The 24,657-nt window shown below is 59.0% G+C and overlaps 2 protein-coding genes across 2 annotated transcripts in view; one reads left to right on the top strand and one right to left on the bottom strand.

The window, feature by feature from the left end:
- SLC5A10 (solute carrier family 5 member 10) overlaps positions 1-24,657 on the bottom strand; it is a 41,508-nt gene that overhangs the window by 1,749 nt on the left and 15,102 nt on the right. The window contains 6 exon segments of the mRNA XM_075165472.1: positions 2,028-2,178; positions 2,507-2,623; positions 3,720-3,787; positions 11,976-11,996; positions 21,252-21,276; positions 22,189-22,330. Coding sequence (XP_075021573.1) covers positions 2,028-2,178; positions 2,507-2,623; positions 3,720-3,787; positions 11,976-11,996; positions 21,252-21,276; positions 22,189-22,330 — 524 coding nt within the window.
- On the top strand, positions 5,606-24,558 carry FAM83G (family with sequence similarity 83 member G). Its single transcript, XM_075165471.1, has 5 exons — positions 5,606-7,467; positions 14,166-14,333; positions 18,210-18,334; positions 19,142-20,588; positions 24,139-24,558. Exons 1-5 carry the CDS (start codon positions 6,973-6,975, stop codon positions 24,556-24,558), a joined length of 2,655 nt encoding a protein of 884 aa, XP_075021572.1. The 5' UTR covers positions 5,606-6,972.

Below are 24,657 nucleotides of genomic sequence, written 5' to 3'. Positions count from 1 at the left end.
GGCAGGCGAACGCTCCCTAGACCCCTGCCCAACTCCGGGGGCTGCTAAGTTGGACCCCCCCATAGGGAAACGCTGGGCTTTTGCTATGAAAAGCCCGCAGCCGTGGAGGCTGGGTGCTCTAGCCAGGTTTGGGTGATGCTCTCAGCACCCCTGTGTCCAGCCAAAGCCCCCAGCTGAGAGCCGGGGATGTGGGCTGAGCTGCCCCGTGCTCAGCTCCCCCCGGCCAGTGCATTTGTCCCCCAACACCACCCCATCCCCATCCTCACCCAAATCCCTGCCGCACCCCGCGGCATCACCCTCCTCCGAAGCAAGAGGCGTTGGCCAGAGCCCAGTTTTTTGGACCCAGTCTGAGCAGGCAGGCTGGGCAGCACACGTCCCAAAACTGCCATATTTATAGCTCAGCCCAGCTTTTTTACAGCTTCGCAGAATTACCTACGTCTCCATCTGCTCATCTCGGAAAGCAGAAGTAGGATAAAATAAAAGAAAAAAAAGCGATGAAAGCATCTCTAGACGGAGTCCCCCCCCGCCTGCCTGGCGCGCTGGAAAGAGGAAGCAGCCCGAGCGCAAAACACACCCTGACCCAAGGGGCAGGAGAAAAACCCCGCGTTCAGTACGTCTTTAAGCCGCAGAGGATGCTAAAAGGTCACGGGAAAAACAGAGGAGTGTCTGAGCATGATGGGGAGCTGGGGGGTGCTGGGCAGCCCTGCCCCGCGCCGCATGTGGCCCAAGGTCAAGATCCAGGCAAGGACGGCGGGCAGAGCCCCGCACAGCCTGCCGCGGGAGCTGGGGGGGATTCGGGGAGGATCGGGTGTTCTCGCTGTCGTGCCATCGCCTCGGCGATCAAACACCAGCGGGGATTTCCAGCCAGGCGGCACGGCCGCAGCCGGAGCTCAAACCCCCAGGTCCAGGAACCGGGAGCTCTCTCTGGTCCCACAAACAAATCCCTTCCCTCCCCGTGCTGGGGGACGGGGCGTCCCCACCCTGGTGGGTCCGGGGGCGGTTGGGACCCCCGGACAGCTACTCAGAAATAACCCCAAACCACCTCTCCCTGTGCTGGCAGGTAGGAAAACCTCAAACCTGCAGCTTGAACGGCTTTTTTTCTCTCTCCAAAATATTTATCGTTTGCTATATTCCTGTGGGGCCGTACGGCGGCGGTGGTTCGCAGCACCCTGCTCCCACAAATCGCCCGGGATCGACTGCAGCAGCGACTCCCGCCCCGGGCAAGCAAAGCCCTTCGCAAACACTCATTAACCATCCCCAGGAAAGCTCTCCGGTGTTATTACACCCCTCGTCACCGGTACCGAAGCCAGTGTCGGGGAGGGGCGAGGCAGGCCCCGAGACAAGCACCCCGGTTCCCATGGGGGAGCCGTTGTGGGACCGCAGTTCCCTGGGATCGGCACCCATCCCCTTCCCACCCTCCAGAGATGGAGGATGCCAAGAAATGGCTGCTCCCGGAGCTGCTGGAGCAGCCAACCCTCCCCGCAGCCCCAGCACAGCCCAGCCAAAGCCCTGACCCAGATTCCCTCCTTGTTATTGTCTGCCCCGCGCCGAGGACACTCCCCGTGCACCCCGGCACCGCGGCACCGTGCCGGGGCATTCCCCAGCGCTGACTCTGCCGCCCGCAGCGCGGCACCGCGGGCGGGTTCCCGGGCTCGCCGCCGGCACCCGCCATCCCTGGGGAGCAGCCGGGGCATGTGCGGGCAGCGCTGCCCTTTGCCGCCCGGCGAAGGTCCCCGGTGCACTTCGCTTGTGACCCTGGTGGGGAGCAGCCGTCGGCTTCCCCTGGGGAACGGGCTGGAGGTGGCGAGGGAAAGGCTTCGCGCCGGGCACAGCCCTGCCCCTCCAAACGCCCCGTCTGCCTTTCCAGCGCTTTCATACATAAAATAATCCAAGGGCTTGTTTTCCTTTCATAAGCTGGGCTTTTCACTTTGCAGGCTCCCGGGCACCAAAGGCAGATCACAGAGGGCTGGACCGGCCCCGCCGGTCTCCCCGAAACCCATGGTCTCCCTGAAACCCAGGGTCCCTACCTGCCCACCAAGAGCAGCTCTCGCTCGCCGGCCCCCGGCCTCAGCTTCCTCCAGATGTCCATGGTGAAGAGGGTGCTGCTGCTGTTGAATATGGAGGTCAGGGACGACATGAGCGCGGCCATCATCACCGCGATCATCAGACCCCGCAGCCCTGGGGAAGAGAGGGACCGTCAGGGAGCGGCCGGGATGGGATGGGATGGGATGGGATGGGATGGGATGGGATGGAGCAGCCCCAATGCTTTTCCCGAGGGTAATGCTTCACCCTCCCCAGACACACACCAGGATCTCGCCCGGGCAGGGACTGGGTTTGGGGACACCCAGCTGCACCCCGAGATGCTGGGACCCTGCGGGATCACCTGGCGAGGGGCTACACATGAGCCCACCCGGACCGGCCACAGGGTCCCCCCCCAACATCCGCGCGGTGACGGACTGCACGGGCAGCTCCGGGGTTGCGGCAAAGCTTCCTCCCACCCACCTACCGCTGGGCATCAGCTCGACCACCAGCTTGGGGTAGGCGATGTTGGAGCAGCCCACGGCAGCCCCGCACACACGGGCGCACTCCTCGGGGTCCACGCAGGCCACGGCATCTGGGGGACAGAGGCGGGTGACACACCGGGACCCCTCGCAGGGTGGGGACCAGCCCAGAGCGCCCTCCCTCCCCCAGCACCCTCTCCCACGGGGCTGGATATTGGCCCCTCGCTACGGCCACAGACCTTGGCAGGGGATGGGAGGGAGAAGCGGGGAGCACATCCCGCACGGAGACCCACCCCTGCCTCCCCCCAGCCTCGTTCCTCCCCTTCAGCCTCAAGACAGCAGCATCACCCTCACCTCCCGCTGCCCGGCACCCAGCCCAGCTCCAGTTGGATCTACCCCTGCCAAGCCCTCCCCACATTAAGGCCAGTGACAGCCGCCCCGGGGGGACCTCCAGAGCCGGGACGAGCCCTGCCGGGACCCAGGTCTACGGCCGGAGGCGGCAGAGCCCGGCGGGCAGGCGCTGCCCGTCCCCACGCACGGGGCCAGGCGGGTTCATGCACCGTTGCGGCAATTACCTCCGCATGGGCAGCACCCAGCAGCTCCTTGGGACGCGGGTGGCAGCTTGCCAGGACCGTCAACGCCCAATTACTTCTATGTCTCAATGAGCGCCAAACCCTTTTTTTTATTGTTATGCTCATAAAATATTGAAATGGATGGAAATTAATGTCAGGCATAAATATGGATGGGCTGCCTGGCTCTCCGGTCTGCATCTTCCCGCCGAGGAGCACGGGGCGTAGCACGGGTGATCCCCGCATGTGTCCGGGAGCATCATTCCATGTGGTGACCCCCACCGAAGCGGGGTGCAGCCCTCGGACCCCCAGCAGCAGCGGCTGGGGAAGGCAAACACCAGCTGGTAACACCCTGGGGCTTTCGGCGAAGTAGTGCGGGGTGCGATGGGGTGCAATGCGGGGTGCAGTGGGAGTGCAATGTGGGGTGCAGGCAGCAGACCACAGGCAATGCTCAGCGCTTCCCAAGGACGCCAAAAAAGCCCAGCCTGGGCCGCCTTTCCCCAGGGTTAGAGTCAGCGCCGGGGCTGCGGTGACTCTGTCCTCCAGCAGCTGTGAGTAAAGCTGCTGTCACCGCTCTGTGCCTCAGTTTCCCCCTCTCTAAAATACCACGTTGTGCGCGGCTCCATGCAAATGGCTGGCAGCCGGCGGGTGGAAGATGCTCCAGAGGGCAAAGCAGCGTCTGGGTGTTATAGCCCAGCCGAAACACCCGCCCCAGGGCTCAGCTCTGCCACCGAACCCCTCGGTGGGACCCGGCAGCATGCAGGCAGTGGGAGCCAAGCCCGGCACGGCAGTCGGAGCCCCTGAGCCGGGAGCAAAGCCCAGCGTCGTACCCCGCTGCCTCGCTTTGTCATTAGGCCCTCTGCTAGAGATGGGAAATTAATTAGGAGCTTGTAATTAATGTTTCCCTCTGCAGCTGGGAGGAGCCGGCCCCGGTGCCTCTGCCGGGTGCTGCCTGTCCGGCTGGGTCAGCCCGGGGCGGCTGAGCGGGGACATCTGTGACGGCGGGGACGGACCTGCTCGGCCACAGCGACCTGTCCCTGCAAGCAGGCAGGGGATAAAAAGGAGCTGCCGGCTCCTTCCCTGCGCCGGGGCTGCACGCAATTCGGGTGCTCATTCGCCATGTGGGGCGAAGACGCCTGGGACCCCCAACCCCTGGGGATGGGGGACACAAGCGTCTTCATCCCACGGAGGAGTCAGGCAATGCTCCAGGTGTGGAGCTTTGCAGTCCCAATCCCCCCCGCACCGCGGCCGTAGGAGCCGGCACATCGCACGACCGATGGGATGCCGCATTTACACTGCCACGCAATAAATCGTAAGCGCACACACCCCGCTAAAGCAGTAAATCTCCTTGCACTATAAAAACAGAGCCGGGGCAGGCGGCGGCGACTGAGGTGGGTACAACCGCAGCACGTTCCAGCCACGCCGTGCACACCCGCGCTCAACGCACCGGCCCTGATCCAGGGAATCTCCCGACCTACCGGGGCTGGGCCACCCAAGGGGTGACAATGGCCAGGGGTGAGGTCTCGGAGCTCCCCCATAGGTGCTGGCTGGGTGCTTGGCTCTGTCACGTTTGCTCTCCCAGGTGCAACTCCATCAGTGAAGGGGCCACCACCACTTGCTCAGCAGGGCTAGGATTTCACCCAAAATACCCAGTTTTGCCTCCAGCACCCTCGGTCTCCGCTGCACCCCTCGCCACCCAGGTCACGGCGCAGAGGTGACGTCCCGCCACTGGGAAATCCCTGCAGGGTCGGCGCAGCCTTTCTGTAAAGTCATCAGCTCCATCCGAAACACCTCCTGAGCCGATATTTGGTGGGAGCCGAATGCTTCCATCCTCCTCGTGTCCTGATCCCAACACAGGGCTGTCACATCCCTGCATCCCCGTGTCCGCTGTCCCCACTGCCCCCTCCTGCGCACAACAAACCAGAGCTGTCCAGCGCACAATTTCTTACTGGGGGCATGGATGGAGGAGGCTGATTTTTCCAGCCTTTCCCAGGCACTCACATAAAGCCTTTTATGCCAACGCAAGGTGAGAAAAGCCACCGGTTCCCCTAAGCAGCCCGTTACTGCAACTTAAAGCTGAGCAGGAATCAGCTCAGCCTGCCACAGCCCAGCTTTGAGAAAGCCCTGCTGGAGTTTCTCCCCTTTCTGCACGTTTCTGACTCATTTTTCCTCCCAAATCCTCCCTGGCCTCGGCGCTTTGCCACACCACGAGCCTCGGCCGGGGACAGAGCAGCCGAGATGCTGCACGGCCACCGTGTCTGGAGAGAGGAGCGCTTTGATGGCCGAGTGCCCGGGCAGACGGGCGGCTTCGCCTTGGGAGCCTGACTCAAGCGGGGCTCTCATTTACACGGCTGCAAATCCAGATGAGCTGCTCCAACGCGAGGGAGCGAGACGCAGCCCTTGGCACTTTCCTTTTTTGCATCGGCGCGAGAATCTGACCCTGATTCTTGAAATTCATCTTTATCTGAGTTTCCAAGTAGGAAGCTCCATGTTTCTGGCTTTTGAGCACCAACTGATGAATCCAGGGTGGGGTTTTTTGCCCATTTCCCAGTTACTAATACAATCTGCCATAGCAAGGTCAAGTGCCATGACCGTGTCCCTGCTGCAAACCTCGTGTCAAAGCTGAGGAGGATTTAGAACAGAACAGAACAGAATATTTCAATTGGAAGGGACCTACAACGATCATCTAGTGCAACTGCCTGACCACTTCAGGGCTGACCAAAAGTTAAAGCACGGTATTAAAACACTGACAGGCTTGGGGCATCGACCACCTCTCTAGGGAGCCTGTTCCAGGGTCTGACCACCCTCTCAGTAAGGAAAGGCTTCCAACTCTCCAGTCTAACCCCCCCGGCGCAGCTTTGAACCATTACGGCAGCTCTGACCCGGTGCTGCCCCCCGGCACCCAGCTGGGCTCCGAGCTCCCAGCTCTAGCACGGGGGTCCTTGCGCTCGGCGCAGGAGGGGTTAACCACGAGGCACAGCCGCTTTCCTGGAAAATATTAACTTACCAGGCAGCACACCGAGAGAGAGATTTCAGGGGAGAGTCGCTTTTTTTTTTTTTTTTTTTTTTTTAAGACCAACACCCAAACCCCTCCCCAGCCGCCCACCGACCTCCCGCCCCCGCACGGTCCCGGGGACTCCCATCAGCCGAAAGAGTTAATGTGCGGGCAGGGCCGGGAATGTGTGAAGGCAGCATGTGACTGCAGGTGGGGCAGGGCGGAGCCATGAATCACTCTTTTGCTTTTCCTCTTTTCACTTCTTGCTCTTACCTGTCCGGGCCCGGCACTTCGCGCTGGCAGGAGCCCGAAATAATCGACCTGCCAGCCAGGGCGATGCACAAGAGGCTGACGGAGACGTTCGCTGCCGCGAAACCCACCGGCTGACCCAGCTCTCCAGGAACGATAACCAGGGACGGCATTTGGGTCGAGAAATCCTGCTTTTCTCTGCCCTCTATTAAGCCTTTTTTCATTTGTTTGTTTTCCACTTTTTACTTTACCCGGTATTATTGTTGTCTTGAAAGAGCAGAGGATGAGAAGAGCGTGGACCCGGAGGTAGAGGACCTTCCCGGCGGTGCACGTGCACCCGGGGCCGTCTCTGCCCCATCACACAGCCCCAGCCGTGGGAAGCTCCAGGTTTTCCTTGCCTGGAGCCCGCTTGCTGCGCAGAGCCGGGAGCAAGCAAGAAATCCTCCTCCCCGGCGGAGAAGAGCTCCGGCGTGGCAGGAGCCGGCGGAGAAGGGAGCGGCGCATTTCCCCAGCGCGCGTTGAGCTGGGAAGGGCGAAGCAAAGCAAATCGTGCATTTAAAGACTGGGGAATAATTAATTCCTTATTTATTGTCGACATCCGGCGCTCGCTGAGCGTACAGAGCTCCATTCGGAGCGGGTACCGGCGTGCGTGGTCACCATGGCTTTCTCCCAGGTGCAGTGCCTGGACGACAGCCACGTCAACTGGAGGTCCAGTGAGTCCAAGCCTGAGTTCTTCTACAGCGAGGAGCAACGCCTGGCCCTGGAGGCACTGGCCTCCCGTGGCCCTGACGCCTTCTATGAGGTCCTAAAGAAGGAGAACATCAGGGACTTCCTCTCCGAGCTGGAGCTAAAGAAAATCCTGGACACGTTGGAGACATACGACCCCGGCTCCGAGTACATCCCGCGCCACGGCAGCAGTGCCGGGGAGAGCGAAGGCGACCGCAACAGCCAAGGGGATGAGCAGGACGTGGCCCCCTCCCTGGAGTACTGGCCCCAGAGGTCCGACCGCTCCATCCCCCAGCTGGACCTCGGCTGGCCCGAGACCATCGCCTACCGCGGCGTCACCCGCGCCACCGTCTACATGCAGCCGCCCATCGAGGGGCAAGCGCACATCAAGGAGGTGGTGCGGAAGATGATCTGCCAGGCTCAGAAGGTGAGGTGCGCCGCGGGGACGGGGCAGGATTTGCCCTGGGCTGTTCTGCTGAGGGTAGATCTTAAAGTCCTGCTCAGCCAGGTAATTCCCATCCTGCGGGGAACTCTGCCCAAGCAAAGGTCAAGCGTTGGGGTTTTTTCCGTGTTCGTTCAGTGTAATCGATATTTCAGGATCAGATTTTGCTGAAGATGCTGTTAGCTTGGTCCAACGCTCCCTGAGAGCAACGCGACCCTTCCCATGATCCGTACGGCAGCATCTCGGGGTCCCTACGGGGCTGTGGGGAAAACCACCAAGGAGAAAAATGGGTTGAGCTGCTTCCCAGCTGCAAGCCCATGGTCCCAGGCACCCCGGGATCGTTATTCCCACAGCCCTGTGACTGCATGCAGCAACACGCAGGAACTGGAGGAGCCAAACGCAGCCCTGGGGCAAAGCAGCGAAAGCCACTGGTCTGGCGCTGACGTGTAGGAGGGACAAGCTTGGCCTGAGTTTGCCACCGTCCTTGCAAGCCGGCCTCATCCTGACTTTGAGCAGGACAAGGCTGGGAAGATGCCAAGGGGTAACACAGCTAACGGCAGCCCACCCCCTTTGGGGTTGGGGTTTGGGTTGCGAATTGTCCTCCCTGTGGCATCAAACCAAGGAGCAGGGAGTTGGGGTGGATGAGCGATGGGGTCAGGCTGGTGTCATGGGCAGGAGGACCAGGGAAGGAGGGAGATGATGGCATGTGTTGAAGGCCAGCGGTGGTGGGCAGAGGTTGCTGGTACTTCCCAGTGACCCAGTTCCAGCTGGGAAGCGCAGGAGGGGTCGGTACCTGCTGGTTTCGTGGTGCTGGTGGTTGAAGCCCTTCTAGCTCTGTGCGGCTGCTCCCTTGAGAAATCCAGTTCCGAAGGAGGAGCACCCCAACCCCGGGGATGCTCCAGCAGGAAAACAGGGACACTCTGCCCAGGTGGCTGCGGAGCAGGGGGAGACAGGCTGGGATGTGTCGGGTCCACCTGGCTCTGGAGACCCCCATGCTGGGACCAGGGACAGTGCTGGGGTTCGCAAACCCTGGCAGGAGAGAGGGAAGCCTGGTGGCACGCAGCCGTCAGAGCCTCTCCAGGACCAGAGGCCCGGGGGTCTGAGCATGAAGAGCCCCGGCTCAGGCAGGAAAACTGATCTCCCAACGCGTCCGAGCCAGCCGGCTCACAGGGACGGCTGAGATGGGGGATCGGGGCTGCCCCACTGCGGACGGGAGCCGTCTCTGGCCATTGTCACCTTGCGAATGTTGATGTGACCTCTCCTTACCTGCGACGTTTTCCCCACCGAAGGGCTTTGCAGTGAGGGCAAAGGGAAGGGAGGGCTCAAGTCCCGTGGGATGGAGGATGGGGAGAACTCACCCACTACAAATGTCTCACCTTTGGGTCTTTCCGGCTGCGTCTCACCCGGGCTTGCAGCTCCTGCCGGGCTTTGCTTACTCACCGCTTCCCGCCTGCCCCCACACAAACGGCATCTCCTGAGTCATCCTACACCCTCCTCCTGCTCAGCAGAGCCGGGCGGTTGAGTCAGGCAGCTGCCAGGCCCTGCTGCCTGCACCATCCCCACCTCTCCTTGGAGCCTCTCCAAGCCGCAGGGACGTGGCTGCGGTTGATGCTGCCACGCTTGTCACTGGTACCTTGATGCCCCATGAAGAGGGCTGGGCTCTGCCTCCTGGTCCGGTCGGTGCCCGCTGGTGGGATGAGACGTGGTGACACCATCGGTGACATGCAGGAGCCTGCTTGGAGCTTATGGCCCCCCAGGAAACGTAGGGAGGGGCGCGTGCTTCAAACCTGCAGTCTGCAGGGTCTGGGGATGGCAGGAGTTACAGGATTCTTCCAGAGGTCTCCCACCCCGTACACGAGGACCGCAGTTACTGCAGCTGAACCTGCTAGCACGCAGCTGAGCCCAGGTGACCGCTGGTGTGGGTGCTCCTAGGCGTGGGGACGCTGGGCTAGACCACCCTCCTCTGCACCCGGAGATTTCAGCAGAGGCTTAAGGTCTTCACGGCAGCTCGGAGGTGAAAGGGTTTGGCTGAGGAAGCCGAGAGTGGAGAGAGGGACAGTCCGGCTGCCACTCCATCAGATGTCACGTAGGCTGGCCACGTGCCCCGTCCTTCCTGCAGCGTCCCTTGGGCCACCCTGCGGAGATCCCTGCCGAATTGTCCCATCCCGCTGGGCAATGGCAGTGCTTTTCATCGCCTGCGAAGGAGCACGGGCTTGGGAGAGCTTCAGTATTGCATCCCAGAGGATGACCCTTGCTCCAGCCGCTGTCAAAGATACTTGGTCTGAAATGCTCTCAGATGCCAAACACCAAACACCGCCATGCGGGTTGCTGTCCCGTGGCCAGAAGAGCAAAGTTCACCCAACAGACAGCCTGGCCGAGGAAAGTTCAGAGCCCACGTGAGCGCTGCTGACGCCGGGTGAGCTCACGGCAGCTCAGAGCCGGGCCGAGAGAGCCAAGAGCTGAGATTTGAGGCCCCTTTGATGGTGCAGGTGAACCTACTTGTTTGCAGGAACAAGGCCAAACGCTGCTGAGTTCAGCTTGGCTCCGCAGAGAGGCAAACCCAGGCGAGCTGGAGCAGGGGATGCAAATCATTCCCTCCTCTTTCTGGGAATAAATGGGAGAGAAGAAAGGCAAGATCCTGTGGCCACGTCCCTGCTCTCCCAGCAAATCCCCATCTTTGTGGCCAACAAACGAGGTGGTCAGGGATGTGGTGCACCACCGGGCTTCGTCCTGGAGACCTTCACCAGGTCCAGCCGTGGCACGGCCGTCTCTCCCTCGACGCAGATCCCCTCGGGCTGCAAAGCTCACAGGACGGGTAGGGAGGAAGGTCTCCCTCCTCTCTTCTTCTCTAGATTTTGGCTCTATCTGACCAGGAACCAGAGCAGGCTGAAAACACTGACCTTGGCCAAAAGTCACCAGAGACAGCAGTGAGTCTGACCTCCTCTCTGCACTTGAGGTTCCAGGTTGGGATTGTGGTGACATAATTACCCTGAGCAACTTCCAGCAAAGGTTGGGAGGCCCTATTAATTACTGTTTACAAAACCTTCTGCCATTCCTGGATGAAAGGGTCGACAGGGGGGAGCAATTATTAATGTTACTTGTCCCACCTCTCCCTCATCCCAACACGCTTCCTCTAATTGTGCCTTGGTGCCTGCCTAATTTATTAAATGCCCACGTGGTGTGCTCCAAAAGTCATTATCTGATGATTCAGAGTGAGCTAATAAAGAGCTGTAATTTCCTCTATAAAACATGATCCTGCAGTTTATGTGCTCATCAAAGCCGTTCAGAAGAATCCCAACATCATTTGCCCAGTGTCCAAGGGGATGCGACGCTCACCGCTCCTTGGGATGTTGGGACCTGGCACCTGCACATCCGCTGCGTCCAATGGATCTTGGCAGCTCCTGGGACCCTGGGAAGAAAAGCGTCACCCGCTTGGGCACTGGGAGCATCTGGCTGTAGATTTGGGGCTGGTCTTCTCCGCACCCTCCAGATGAATGGCAAAGGGATGGCAAAGCTTCCTGGGATGACGCAGCGGCAAAGAGATGGGAAGAGATGCGGCTCTCCTGCTGCCAGGGACCTCCCCGGCACCGAGCACGCGGGGCACCGAGCGCTGCCCTAGTAGAGGTGACGGGGACACGGGTCCAAGCTTGCTCCCCGCAGCAGGACGGCACAGCTTGCTCCAGACACTCCCATTCCCCGGGCTGGGAAGCAAATATCACACAGGATTTCACTTCTCTGGAGCAGACCGACCTCCATTCTTTGCAGATTAAACCCTGTACCTGGGTTTGGCATAGACCCAACTGGTCCCAGCCGAGGTTCAAGCGCAGGCAGCCCAGCAGCAGATTTCGCCCCTGCGGTCCCTGGACAGTCACCGCATTGGGAGCGCTGCCAGCGCCATCCTCGCTTTCCCGACCCATTTCATGCCAGGGCAGCACATTGGCACGCTGGCATGGGATCCCAGTGACAAACCGAGGCCAAGCCTGTCCTGCAGGCAAGACGCGGCGGGGAGGGAAGCAGAAGCGCTGAGCGGCGACAGGATGCACCAGCCGAGCAGGAGGAATTGGGTTGAAAATGTGGGCAAGCGGATGAAAGCCAGGCTGCCTCCCCGTTGCCCGAGCCAGCAGCCCTGGGCGACTGCCTGCAGCGCGCTGCCTGCTCACCGTCCCCGCGTGAGCGGTGCTTGGGATGGGGGACGTCACCGAGCCCTGCCTGCGTCCCTGTAAAGCACCTTCCCATCTTCAGAGCCATAGTAGCGAGTCAAGGCCTTGGGAATGCCAGGACCACAGTGGGAAAATGCCGTTTTCCTCCCAAAATGAAGGCCAATACTATTCTCATCCCCCTTTTATAAGCCCTCAACTTCCCCCAGAGAAAATGCAGCGTGCAGGCAAAGTGACATGACCACGGCCACAGGGAGCATCGGTGTCAGAGACGGGAGCAAAGCATCTGCCACCAAACCCACCTCCTCCAGCCGAGGCGACGCCGTCACCCAGGACTCGCAGCAGACAGCACAACTCCTCCCAATTACTTGCTGTAAACGGAAAAGCCAAGCCCTGAGCTTTAAGAGTAGCTTTGAACCTGTCCCACTGTACATCATTGGTGAGACGAGCACAGCCCTCGCTGGGCAGCCCATGCAAAGCGAGCACCCGGTTTTCTGCCTCAGTTTCCCCACCAGGACAATGAGGACATGCAAAGCACGCAAGCGGATGCACGAGGGAGTGAAGATTTATCCTTCCATGGCAAAGCCTGTTGAGAGGCTCTCGGGTAAGCATAAATGGGAATTCAGTTAAAATCGAGTGGCAGAGCTGTAATGTCCCCTCTCACCCGGCTTGCTCGCTCCCAAAATGGTTGTGCATGGCCGGGGTTGGGGAGGACGGGGCAGAATTGAAGGTGGGGCTCCCCACGCAGCCTCGCTCCTCGCCCCATCGCCTGCAGAAAAGGAAGGGAACAGCCGGCAGTGTCATAACTCACAATCCTCCTCTTAATTAGAGCCCTCCTGTGGCACAAAATTAATTAAAAGGCAGCTTCGTGCTTTGAGAGCCCTGGACTGGACGTGCCTGAGTGTGCAAGCGCCCGGCACCATCCCGATCCCTTCCCTCCCAAGGGAGGAGCAACCCGGGGTCTCCCTGGGTCACCCCTCGGTGTGCGCGCTCCCATGCCGGTGTTCTCCCCGGCTCAGCCGCGTGCTGCAGCCAGTGGAGCCTTCCTGGAAGGGCGAAGGGCCGAGAGGCGCAGGGGCTGGGACCCATCACCCGCCTCCCCACAGCCCAGGGCACCTTCCAAAACAGCTGCAGGGATGGGGGGGCAGGTTTCCGAGCATGGGATGATGGCACACAAGCGCCCCAATGACAAGCCGCTTTCCTGCGTGGCTGTTGCCACCCCGTGCGGGGTAAGGGGAGGCAGACGTGGCTGCAGGGCTGCGCTGCCCTATTGCTACCCCGGGGATTGCACCGAGATGCTTGGCTGGGCTGCGGGCAGCTGCCTCCAGCCCCTTTGCCTGCACGTCTCGTGCTGCGCCGTTGCTGCTCACCGTCATGTCACGGGCGATGCCATCTCCAGAAAGGCAAAATCCATGGGCAGGGAGTGAACTTTGGTGCTTAGGGAGCCATCCCAGCAAAATCCCAGCGTGGCTGGACGCGGCACAGATGCATCTTAGTATCACAGGTTGGACTCGCCCCGGCAGCAAACGCCCTGGGTACAAAGGCAGCTCCAGCTTGCCAAGAACAGTGACGCTGCCATGAGCCAAACCCTACTGTCACCGCACGGGGTGCTGGCACCGTCGTCCCGGCTCCGCTCCGCTTTCGTACAGCCTGGGAGGAAGGAGGGACGCTCGCAGGGGGGTTGAGCAGCAGAAGCAGCACCCCAAGGGCTCCCAGCCACGCAAGGGCCAGCCAGCGAGACTGAGGGAGACGTCAGCAGCGCCGATGACAGAAACGCTGCCTGCCGCCGGTGCTCTGCTCTGGCCTCACGGTGGAGAGCCGACCTTGAACCCAACCACACCGCTGCTAGCAGCAGCCCGGACTCGGAGCAGCAGCCGGTCGCAGGTGCTGGGAGCTGCAAACTCACGGCTGCTTTCAACCAACCTCGTCAGCTCACACCCCGGCCAGTTTTTTAGAAGATATTAAAAGTCACTGCAGCTCCTGAACGCACCTCAGGGGCGTCCAGATAGTTTCTACCAAGCTTAGAGTCACTTTTAGCTATTTTTTTATACCGTTTCTCTCAACACAAGCAAGCACGAGATCCCCAGAGACAGCGGGGGAGACGCCACCCCATGCAACGTGCCCTCAGACAGACAGACAGACCGACCGACCATGGCGTCGCAGCTTTCCCCTTCTGGAGCTCCCCGCGATGGGGCCGCGGGCAGTGCCGATAGCAAAGGGACGCCAAACTTCTCAGCCAGAAACTGGACTTTGAAATTTGTGATGTTTGTTAAAGGCAAGGAAGTTAGATTCACCCTCAGAAATCAATTTTGCACAAGTGTATCAGGCTACAGACCAAACCTCCCGTAGTGACAGCAGAGGGACAGGACTGGGGGGTCCTGCTTTCTCCCCTCGGGCTGGCCGGAGGCCACGTAATCCCAATGTCCCAGAGAGAGCACGTTGCTTCGGCTCTCACCCAAGCACCCGCTACATCTTGGGGTTCTCACCCGGCCACGCTACCCAGACTCATCTCTCTTCTCTCTCCAGGTCATCGCGGTGGTCATGGACATGTTCACCGATGTAGACATCTTCAAGGACCTCCTGGATGCGGGCTTCAAGAGGAAAGTGGGAGTTTACATCATTTTGGATGAGACCAACGTGAAGCACTTCCTTCAGATGTGCGAGCGAGCCCACATGCATGCCGGCCACTTGAAGGTAAGGATGGCCCGAAGGGTCCGGGGCCAGGTGACCTCCTCCAAGGCAGGGAGATAATGAGAGCCATCAGCCCTGCTCCCTCCTGTCTTGGGGGGATCACAGCCCCAGATTTTGGGCAGTGCTGGATGAGTTTAGTCCATTTTTCCTGTAGCCAAAGCTGAAGGTGATGCCCAAATCCAGCAGCAGCAGGATGGAGGGGAATGGATGAGAGATGGGGACATGGATTTCCACCCAGCAGAGCTGGATGCAGAAAGCCTGGGGAGCTGCTGGTACCCAGCCAGAGCAGGCTTTGGGGCAGAGGGGTGTTCGGGGAGCTGCGGCCCCACAAGAGCGGGTATGACTCGAGCAGGGCACTGCAAAGCCCAGGGCAAACCTAGGTGCTCAGCTCCTCCTGGTGAACAAGCCGGCAAGAGGGAAGGCGTGAGAGGAAGGATGCTCTGCCAGGGCCGGATCCCTGCTGTCACCAGCCCCATGCCTGCTCCTGCCCCAGGGGCAGAACCAGCAGGAGCAACCGCCGGCCGGTTCTCTCGCTTTCGGGCTTTCCTGCAAGTGAGAGGCTGGAATTAAAAAACTCGATTTTCTCCTTTTCCGGAGCCTCCGCCCCAGCACAGGGCCGGGAGCGGAGCAGGGAGGCACCCACGCTGCCCGCGGCCCCGGCAGCTGCCAAGGATGCCCTCACCACTCTCGCCTGCACCGGGCAGCCGTGACGCCGGCGCCGGCTGGCAGCACACCGGCAGGACAGATCTGCCTGCACATGCCACGTTCACCCAGCCCCGGAGCTGCTGGCGGCTGTGTGTGACATTGCTCTGGTGCACGAATCCTGTTTAAAACGAGGGAAGGTTAAGCAGCACGGGGGATGCCCAGCATCGGTCTCCAGCCCAAAGTGCCCCAAACCCCTTATACACGCCTGCACGTGCAGGGGGTGCGGAGAAAATCACCTTGCACGGTGCTCATGCAAAGGTGGAGGAAGATGAAGGGGCAGAGAAGAGGGCGGGGGGGTTATACCAGCCTCAAAAGCAGCAGCGGGAGCAGGGACCCTTGCTCCAGCCGCAGGAGAGAGTCCCGGGCTTTCCGCTGGGCACAACGCTCCCATCACCAACATCGGATGCAAAGACGCTGGAGCAGCCTGGCAGCTTCACTTCGGGGCTTGCAGACACCCCTCTCCTGGTTGTACTTCACCCGTCGGCTGCAAGTCGCTCAGCCTCGCCTGTTGCTCGGCAGAAAGGCGATGTCTCTGCGCCTGACGTCACCCGGCCACGTGTGCTGGCTGCCAAATGGCTGGCGGGGAGGCCCATGCCTGGGCAAGCTCGCCAAATTTGCTTATGGTGAGGGCAAACCCCCAGCTGAGCAGGAACACGTAGGAGCCACAACACCCTCACGCCGGGCTGGAGCGGGGCTGGGACGCAGGGGGGGCTCGGGGACCCCCACCCCGGGGAGCCGAAAGCAGCGGCCAGCCGAGCCTCACGCCTTCCCCAGCCGCCAAGCCCGTTGGCCCTGCTTAATTGCTGCTCATGACAATTAAAGCAGACTCAGCTGAGCTGTTACCCGCGTCCAAACTCCCCGGAGAGTCTGGTATCCTGCAGACTGCTGCTGCTCTGAGACCAGAAAAGCCAGAGCTGACGCATGCCGGTGTTTTAACGCGTTAGCAACCCGCTGGCAGGACTGGAAAAGCAGGAGAACATCTGCAGAGCTCGGCAAATGTCTAGAAGTTGGGATTTGCCACATATTGCAGCCAATTTGCTGGCATGGGATGCAGCAGGGCAGGAGGCTGTGAGGAAACTAGGGCAGTGTCTGGGAGCCGCTTCGTAAGCCAGGAGATGCTAACGAAACGTACGTCGTTATCTCGATGCCTTCCACGCTTCGCAATTAGCAAGCCGGCTTGGGCAAGACGGTCGCTTCATTGAGCAACGAATGGAGTGCTTGGGGAGTGATTCACCCCGTCCCGGGCCTGGCAGCCGGCCATGGCGCTGGGCGCTCGCTTGCTGCGCCGAGATTAAATAAACAGATCTTACCTAACAGCAGCGATACGCCGGGAGCGAGGAGGAAGGGAAAGGTAACCGGCACCTTGCTTCTGGGGAGCTTTGTTCCCCTGGGTGTTACCTGAGAAAAACCCACGGCTGCTTTGTGCCTTTGTGCAAAGATTCGGCTCCGAGGGGGAGAGATCGACGCCCTGGAAGAGCTGCGAGCCGGGGACGCCCAGGCTGGCAACGGGCAGAGGGCTCAGCCTCGGGTGCCAGCGTTACCCAGCAGCCGTCCGGCGTGCACCACGGGCACTACCGCTCTCTCGGCAGCCCCGTGTGTCAGAACACCACAGGACAGGGATGGGACTTGCCACCCCAACCTGCCTGCCAGCCAACCCCCAGCACCCCCAGTGCTGCCCACTGCCAGACACCGGGGTGCTCAGCACTGGTTTCCCCCCAGGCAAAAAGGTGAATGCTAGGAAAAAAATCAAATGCACCAAAAATAAAAAAAGCCAAACTTCTCCACTCAGTGCGAAAAACTTCCCTGGAAACCCAGTCAGGAAAGCCTTTGCTTTTGCATCACGCTAAAACCAGCGTTGAGTCACAGTCCCTTCTGCCAGGCGCGTGGGAGCGGGGACCAGGGGTGCTGGAGCTTGGCTCACACCCAGGCTTAGGGCTGTGCTGGGTCGTGGTCCACAGGAGAGAGGAGACCCCAGGGAAGCCGATGAGGAAGGCTGGAGGTGGGGAGGACAAATACTTTTCGTGCCTTTTTTTTTGCTCCTTTTTTTAAAAGCTTTTTTTAAAAAAAAAAAAACAACAACAACAAAAAACCAACCATGGAGGGCATGACCTAGTGACGACATGGTGCCTTTAGCAATGGCATTACCAACCTCCCGGCAGGAACAGGAGGAATGCAGGTGCTTTCATAAGAAAATATTTTCTCCCCACCCAAAGGAGACCATTTGCAGCAAAAGATGCTATCTGCTCAGCTGCAAAAACATGCTGGTGCCCTCCAGAGAAAAGCACAGAGGCATGAACCAGACTGAAGATAAAAAACATTTTTTCAGAGCTGGGGCTCCCTGACGGGGGGACGCTCTGCTCCCTGGCCACCTCCGCAGGGACATGCTGTGGGTTGTGCCCTTTTGGCCCATGTCCCCAGGTTTCATTTCCTTAGGGTGAAAAGATGTTGCCCCACTGGTTTTTTTTTTTCCCCACCTACCCTTAAAAACAGGGCTAGATGCTCAGATTGAGGAGCACAGCAAGGGGGGAACCCAGGGGAGGACAAGCCCGCTGCCATCAGGTCCATGTGCGCTGTCCTGGGGTCACCACCTCCCCCTAAAAACCCCTCCTTGTACATCTCCCGCTGGGGAGGAGGTGAAGAACCACCTCTCCCATGGTAGCATTTGCATAGATCGCAGGAGGTGGAAAGCGTTTGGCAGCAATATCACACGCTGCTCACCCACGGACGCAGGCAGGGCTGAGTTCAAGAGAATCAGAAAATCACAGAATACCAGGTTGGAAGGGACCTGAAGGATCATCTGGTCCAACCTTTCTTGGCAAAAGCACGATCTAGACAAAACGGCCCTGCACCCTGTCCAGCTGAATCTTAAAAGTGTCCAATGGTGAGGAATCCACCACTTCCCTGGGGAGATATTCCAATAAGAGGTAGAAAACACTGCCTGACACATGGGCAAAGCAGGAAATTCTTGAAGCCAAGTTCATGGTCTGCTGCGTGGCCCAGGGCAAGTTATTTTATCTTCCCATCACCATGGCCACCTCTGAGCCAGTCACGAAGAGCATTTCCCACGCCTCAGAGGGTCTGTAGAACATCCACGGGGGCATGGACGGAGGGGGCGAATGATGCCCTGAAGACCAGCCCTGTGCTCACGCTCATGCCTCTGCCTTTGCTTTGCAGAACCTGCGCGTCCGGAGCACGGGGGGGACAGAGTTTTTCACACGCTCAGCCACCAAGTTCAAAGGGGCTTTGGCCCAGAAGTTCATGTTTGTGGATGGGGACCGGGCCATGTGTGGATCCTACAGGTAATCAGGGGTACCTCCTCCTGCCCACCCCATAGAGGCGTTGGTCAAAGGACCGACGTGGACCAACGTGGTCCAAGTCCTGGCCCCTGCCCAGCTTTGGCCCCAGGACTCTGTCCCAGACTTGTTCCCCTGGGAGACGATTTTTCAAGGCCAGCCTGAGATCTGGAGTGGGACCCAAGGGGCCCCTACCACCCCACGGCCCGACTAGGACACCCCTCCTTCTTGGGGGTGGTGGGATACATCATATGCTTCTGCCAGTGGACGTGATGAGCACAAGGAAGGACAAAAGCACCAAACCGCAGCCAGTCCTAGCTCTCACGTTGACTTCAGCTTTTCCAGTTAAACATTTCCTACCCAAGTCTATTCCAATTTGTCCACGTGAAAACTTGCTTTGGCAGGAATAGCCCAGTCTCAATACGCTTGTCAGCTCTAAAAGACAGGTTTCATAAACATGGAACAGAAACATTTCCTACTTTCTGGCCACAACAAAAAACACGTCCATTTATGAGTCGCTTTTCTTAACTAAGCCAAACTGAGAAAGGAAAAGCGGCCAAAGTAAAGTGAAAAACTAACTGGCCCACAGCAAATACCTTTTATTTTTACTTCAAGTTCCAGTGTGCTCAAGACTTCAACCCTTCATTCCAATTTGGGATGAGAGCTTTTACTTCGATCTCATTATTATTAATGTTTACAGCAAGATCATGTCCCTACTAGCACCATCAATCCCTCGGGGAAAGCCAGGGCTGGGGAGAGGCTTGTTATTTACCAGCGAGCACTCAGAGAGTTTCCAACGCGTTTCTGTTCCAGCTTCACCTGGTCTGCGGCGAGGACGGACCGAAACGTCATCACGGTCCTCTCGGGCCAAGTAGTGGAGGCGTTCGACAAGCAGTTCCAGGAGCTCTACCTCATGTCCAAGGGCGTGAGCCTCAAGTCCATCTCCATGGGCGAAGAGCCCGAACCTGAGCCCGTAACGCTGCCCTCCGTCGTGCCGGTGACCCCCGCCAACGCCGTGGTGAAGAAGCTGATAAACCCTAAATACGCCCTGGTGAAGGCCAAGAGCGCCGACCAGATCAGCAAGACTTCATCCGAGAACCAGGACAAAAACCAGAAGGCAGACAACAAAGGCAAAGCACTGCCCGAGGGCCAGGCAGGCGATAGGCACGGCGACATGGCAGACCTCTCCCTCCTCATCCATCCCGGCCTCCTGAATCTGGAGAAAGCCAACATGTTTGACTATCTGCCCACCTGGGTCGAGCCCGACCCCGAGCCCGGGAGCGAAGTCTTGGGTTACATCAACATTATTGACCCCAAGATAAAGAATGTGAAGCTCTCACAAATGAACCGCATCAAAGTCTGCGATGTCTCCCAGGCCAGCGCCCAGCACCGGCAGATGCTGAAGAACAGGGAGATGGAGAACAAGAAAAACTCAGACCAAGAGCCACCTCTGGTGTCCCCCTGCCAAAGACAGGTCCCACAGACCCCCATGGAAGCTCCTGCAGCCCCTGCTACCAGCCCCATCGAAGGCGCCAGCTGGACAATGAAGCAAGCAGGAACATTTGCCGCTTCACCGCTGGGCCACCACTTGAAGCCGCCGGAGGAGATGTTGGAGGACATCAAGCCCCCAGTTCCAAAGCCAAGGACCATCCCCGTTGGTGTCCTTGTGACCAAAGTCATTACGTCCTGTGACAGCAGCATTGCCCTGGAGAGTGACACACAACCACTGCCAGCCGACCATGCGGGTGTGAAGCAGGAACCAGAGGAGAACCCCAACGGAGCTTCAATGGAGACTTGTCATCTCCAGCCAGACCGGCTGGCAGTGGGGCCACAGGAGGAGAGAGGGCCTCCCTGCACCCACAATGGGCTGGGAGAAGAGGAGGAGGAGGAGGAAGAGGAGTACATCACTCTCAGTGACCAGGAGAGCTACTCCAGCAGCTCCGCTGACCATAGCTACCGCCGCTCCAACGCCTCCTCCATCTCAGACGAGTACTTCGAGGTGAGGGATCGCTACGGGCCGCTCCGGCGAACCAACTCAGATGTCACCCACAATGGGGAGATCCTACCCATGCAGAGGAAGCTCAGCGACCCTCACATCAGCCGGGGCACCTTCCTCAGCCCCTTGGGGAGCCTCCCATCCCTGAAGCACGTCCGTGTGGAGGATGTCACGAAGAGGAGGAGCAACGCCGTGGAGATTAGGTGTGTGCTGCCCCGCACCATCCTGGATGGCAACAGCTCCTACCCCAGCAGTGCCACGCAGGTAGGACTTTTTGCTATAACCTTCCCTATGTTTCTCCACCCTACAAAGGTTGCAAACCTGGAGGTGACCCAGCCAGCTCAGCCAAGGCGTGGTGTCATCCCTAGCTTTGGTGTCACGTCCTAGATGCTGAGATCAGACTCCTCATACGGGAGAATAATGCCCTACACGCAACAATGGTAGGAGTCCCCCAAGAGGTGCTCTTGGTCGGGAAGGTGGTGGCCATGCCACAGCTCTTGGTGTCTGGGAGTGCAATAGGAATGGCTGGTAAAGGGGAGGTTTTGGGAATTAAAGATTATCCCATCACATCGGGCTGTGGGACGGAGCCCAGCGGCTCTGGGCACAGCCGTACGGCAGTGGCATCATGCCCAGCCAGGGACAGACTGTGCGTGCAGGCGTGTCCTTCTCAGGCTTGTTTTCTAGCTCCTTGCAAAGGTGATTAGCATCAAAGTAAAAGCACTCGGACACATAATTAGGCAGAGCAAGGCAGCGGAGAAACAGGGACGGCAACCTCTGCGGGTAAGCCTTGCAGTCAGCAGCTTCGTGGCTGATCCACGAGTGACGCCAGACCTTGTCACCCCACGGGGTGCACGCCAGCACCCCGCTGTGGCAAGATCATCACCCCATCCAGGCAGGGGGATCACAGGGTCAAACCCTTATTTCCACCCAAGCACCGCGGCCTCTTGCACCACTACCAAGCATCAAGGCTCCCCACCCACTGTTTTCGGGGCATTCAAACCCCCAGGGCTAAATCAGCAGCTGAAATCACTGAAGCCACCTGAAGTTACCCCAGCTGAGCACCTAATCTGTGTTTACAGGGAATTAAGTTTACTAGCCCAGAGTCCACTTGCTTCTCCCTTCCCAGCCGGTGACAGGGAGCTCAGAGCAGGGCTTTACTCCTCGCCCATCAAATATCCCCTCCTGCCCTGCGGAGCCATGCAGGGTGAGGAGCACCGAGCCCTTTGATGCTCTGTGACCCAGGTCCTGGGTGCCACCTTGCAAGGTGGCCAGGTACGTTGGTGTTCCTGCTATAACTTGTTCTGGCCCTTTGATGAAAGTTGGATGATTGACATGCCGACAGGGTTAGGAAAGCCAGCACTCAGCTGATGGAAATGTGCAGGGAATAGTTTCTCCCACGTGTAAAAATAATAAACCAAAGCAATCCTCGATTAACTCTCTAGAAATCTCGAATCCGACAGGAATCATCATCAACCCTCACCAACACTTTTTATTCTGGGCCCACGCTTCTGATGGGCTGGCCCGTAGCCCAGTGAGGCCCAAAACGCAGGCGGAGGCTCACTCGGGGCAAACATCCTATTTTCCATCACATTGAGAACACAGCACCCAGGTTATCCCTGGAGCACTGCCTGGCCGAAATACATGCAACCCTGTTCACGGTTAATAGAGTACAGTAGCACTGGCTGATGCACAACAGGCACGAGGAGAACGGCAGGGACACTCAGGTCCTCTCCTGTCCCTCTCCCTCCTGCAGACCCCCCAGGTCTGTGCAGGGCAGAGGTTTCCAGACAAGCCCCCCTCCCATTCCCCGCGTAGCGACAGGCAAAATACCCACCCTGGCAGCTCCGCGTCCGCACGGCGGGGCCCTTACCTGGGTACAGGACCCTGCTGATCATCCCCGGCATGATGATAACGAACAAGGGCAGCATCTTCAGGTAGCTGGCCAAGATGGAGCCGGCCTTGGCGTGACTCAGGCTCTTGGCAGAGAGCGACCGCTGGACGATGACCTGTGGGAGAGCCGGGCTGGATGGCTGAGCAGCCACCAACACCTCCTAGTCCACATCAGCCTCCTCCTTGCCAAACTGCATCCCAAGCATCCCCAAACGCTGGAGCCATTGGGCATCAGGCCCGAACACAGCGTAGATGTGTACCCGACCCACGGGCTGGGTTTCTCTCCAGACCAGCAATGGGTTGGTGTTACGCCATAGCACCACAAAAGACCAGTGTAACCACAGCAGCATGTCCTCCTGCCAGTATCAACCATTCCCCACCACCACCTTCTCCCCTCTTGCCCCTTCTATTCAACCTTCTCCCCAAAGAGTCGCCACAATAAAAGGGACACCGAGTCCAGCCTTCTCCTACCACAACTCCACCACCCACGCTGCTCAAACCATCACACCTCAAAGCTCTGGCCAAGCCATGTCCATCCATGATACAGCCAGCCTTTGGGCTTTGAGGCAATCTCTCTTAAATAGGCAACATCCATAGGAAATGCTGATTTTAAAAGAGCCCAGACTCTCCCCAAGGGCTTACAGAGAAGTCTCAGCACCCAGCAAGACTCGGTTGCTCCAGAGCAAGCACTGGCTCATGCCATGGTGGGCAGGAGGGACCAGATGCCGGTTCCCGGGGTGGGATGCTCGGAGAAGCTGTGGTTTAACTTCTGCCCAAGAGCCAGAGCATGTCAGGAGCCTCAGGACCCACCACCCGGCTCAGTCACCATGTGCACCACATCAGGCACGTGATGACCTCGAAGGGAGAGAAGCTAAATCACCCTTAGTCCTCCCCACCTAAAGACATCTCAGACCTTAGCACTGATTTTAAGCAATATAGTTAAATTAATCTAGCATTACCTAAGCTAAACTGCTTTAATGCAGCCCTTCTGGCCAAAGCAGGACCAGAGAGGCCATTGGGATATTTGAACTAAACGACTGAACACCAAGACGATGCCGACAGCACGGCGGAGATGCAGTGCCGGCGGCACGGCGGGGGTCGCGGCAGAGGCAGGGCAGGTCGGTGCAGCCGGCTCTGCCGCCTCGCAGCCCCAGCTCGTCCTGCCATCAGCACCTGCGCTCGCTAGATCCAATCTCTCCCGGGTACGTCTGCACGGGGTGCAATCACACCTCCAGTTTGCGGCACAGACACACCCAGAGAGGAAGATAAATATCTGGTGACCACAGCTGTACGTTCAGGGCTTACCCAGTCCAGAATTAAGATTAATGGTGCTCAGACCCGATCCAAACGTGTCTCTCAACCCAGCTAATCAGAGCCACCCCCGCAGTGGTGTTGCAGCTCACTGTTGTAGCCTGATCCCACCTCTTCTCCCAACCCTCCATCCTTTCATCTAATCTGGGTAGCCACCTAATCCCACAGGTTGGGTCTGGATGACTGAATGCTCTTTGGGCCTGAAATGAGCGCTTAGATGATTAAGACGGGTGTTCAGGCTGCTGCTGGAGAGAAGGCGTTGAGATGCCGCTGGCGTCTTTGGTCCTGGATCTCCAGGCAGCAGTGACTTGGCTCGGGACAGCCTCCGGGCTGCCAGGGCTGCTCGGGAAGTGGCTGCTGAGGTGCTGCGATGTGCAGGACAGTGTGTTGCCAGAGCAAGAAATCAGAGGAGCTGCAATGGTTGAGACTGAAGGCAGTTTTGAGCTGCCACCGATCTCAGAAGAATTTCGGCAAGGGAGTACACCAAGTGGCAGAGGGATTTGTCCATGAGGACCAAGTCCACGGCACAGACATGTGAAGGGGTGTCCTTGCAGGGCAACAGCATCCTTACAACAGCAGCAGCTCATCTCTTTCTCTGCTCTTTAACAAACAGGGGACACACATCTACCGCTACCGACCCAGGAACCCCGCAGGCAGAGAACAAGGCAAGGAGGTCTCCTGCTCCCCAACGCATGAGAAACCCCCTGGGGCCACCAAATACCGAGGGGATGGAGCCGAACCCAAAAAGACCATTGCAGGCAGCCAGCCCTACTGGCAGAGCAAAGCCTTCAGCCCCAGCAAGCCCACACAGCCCGGCCACCGCTCGCCAAGCAACCCCAGAGCATCAAGCAAACGCTTAACCTCCCTGCCAGAAAGCCAGAAGACGACGGAGGAGATGAGGACACCCCTCGGCATCCCACTCTCCAAACTGTCCCAGTCCAAGCACCTCAAAAACAGGGTTGCAGGAGCCCCGGGTGCTTCTATTGACTCCAAAAAGAAGCCCCCCGAGACCACCAGCCAGAAAGACCACTAGCCGCTGATGAAGGTGGACTTCCAGAGCGAGAGCGTTAGCAGAGTGTGCCTGGACCCCAGGCAACGCCGTGTTACGTGGGGCAGGGGAATCTTGTTTACA

The sequence above is a fragment of the Calonectris borealis genome, chromosome 16 (assembly GCF_964195595.1).
Source record: "Calonectris borealis chromosome 16, bCalBor7.hap1.2, whole genome shotgun sequence".
Taxonomy (NCBI): domain Eukaryota; kingdom Metazoa; phylum Chordata; class Aves; order Procellariiformes; family Procellariidae; genus Calonectris; species Calonectris borealis.
The sequence above is the reverse complement of the archived record's forward strand: the minus strand, read 5'-3'. Positions and strand labels throughout refer to the sequence as shown.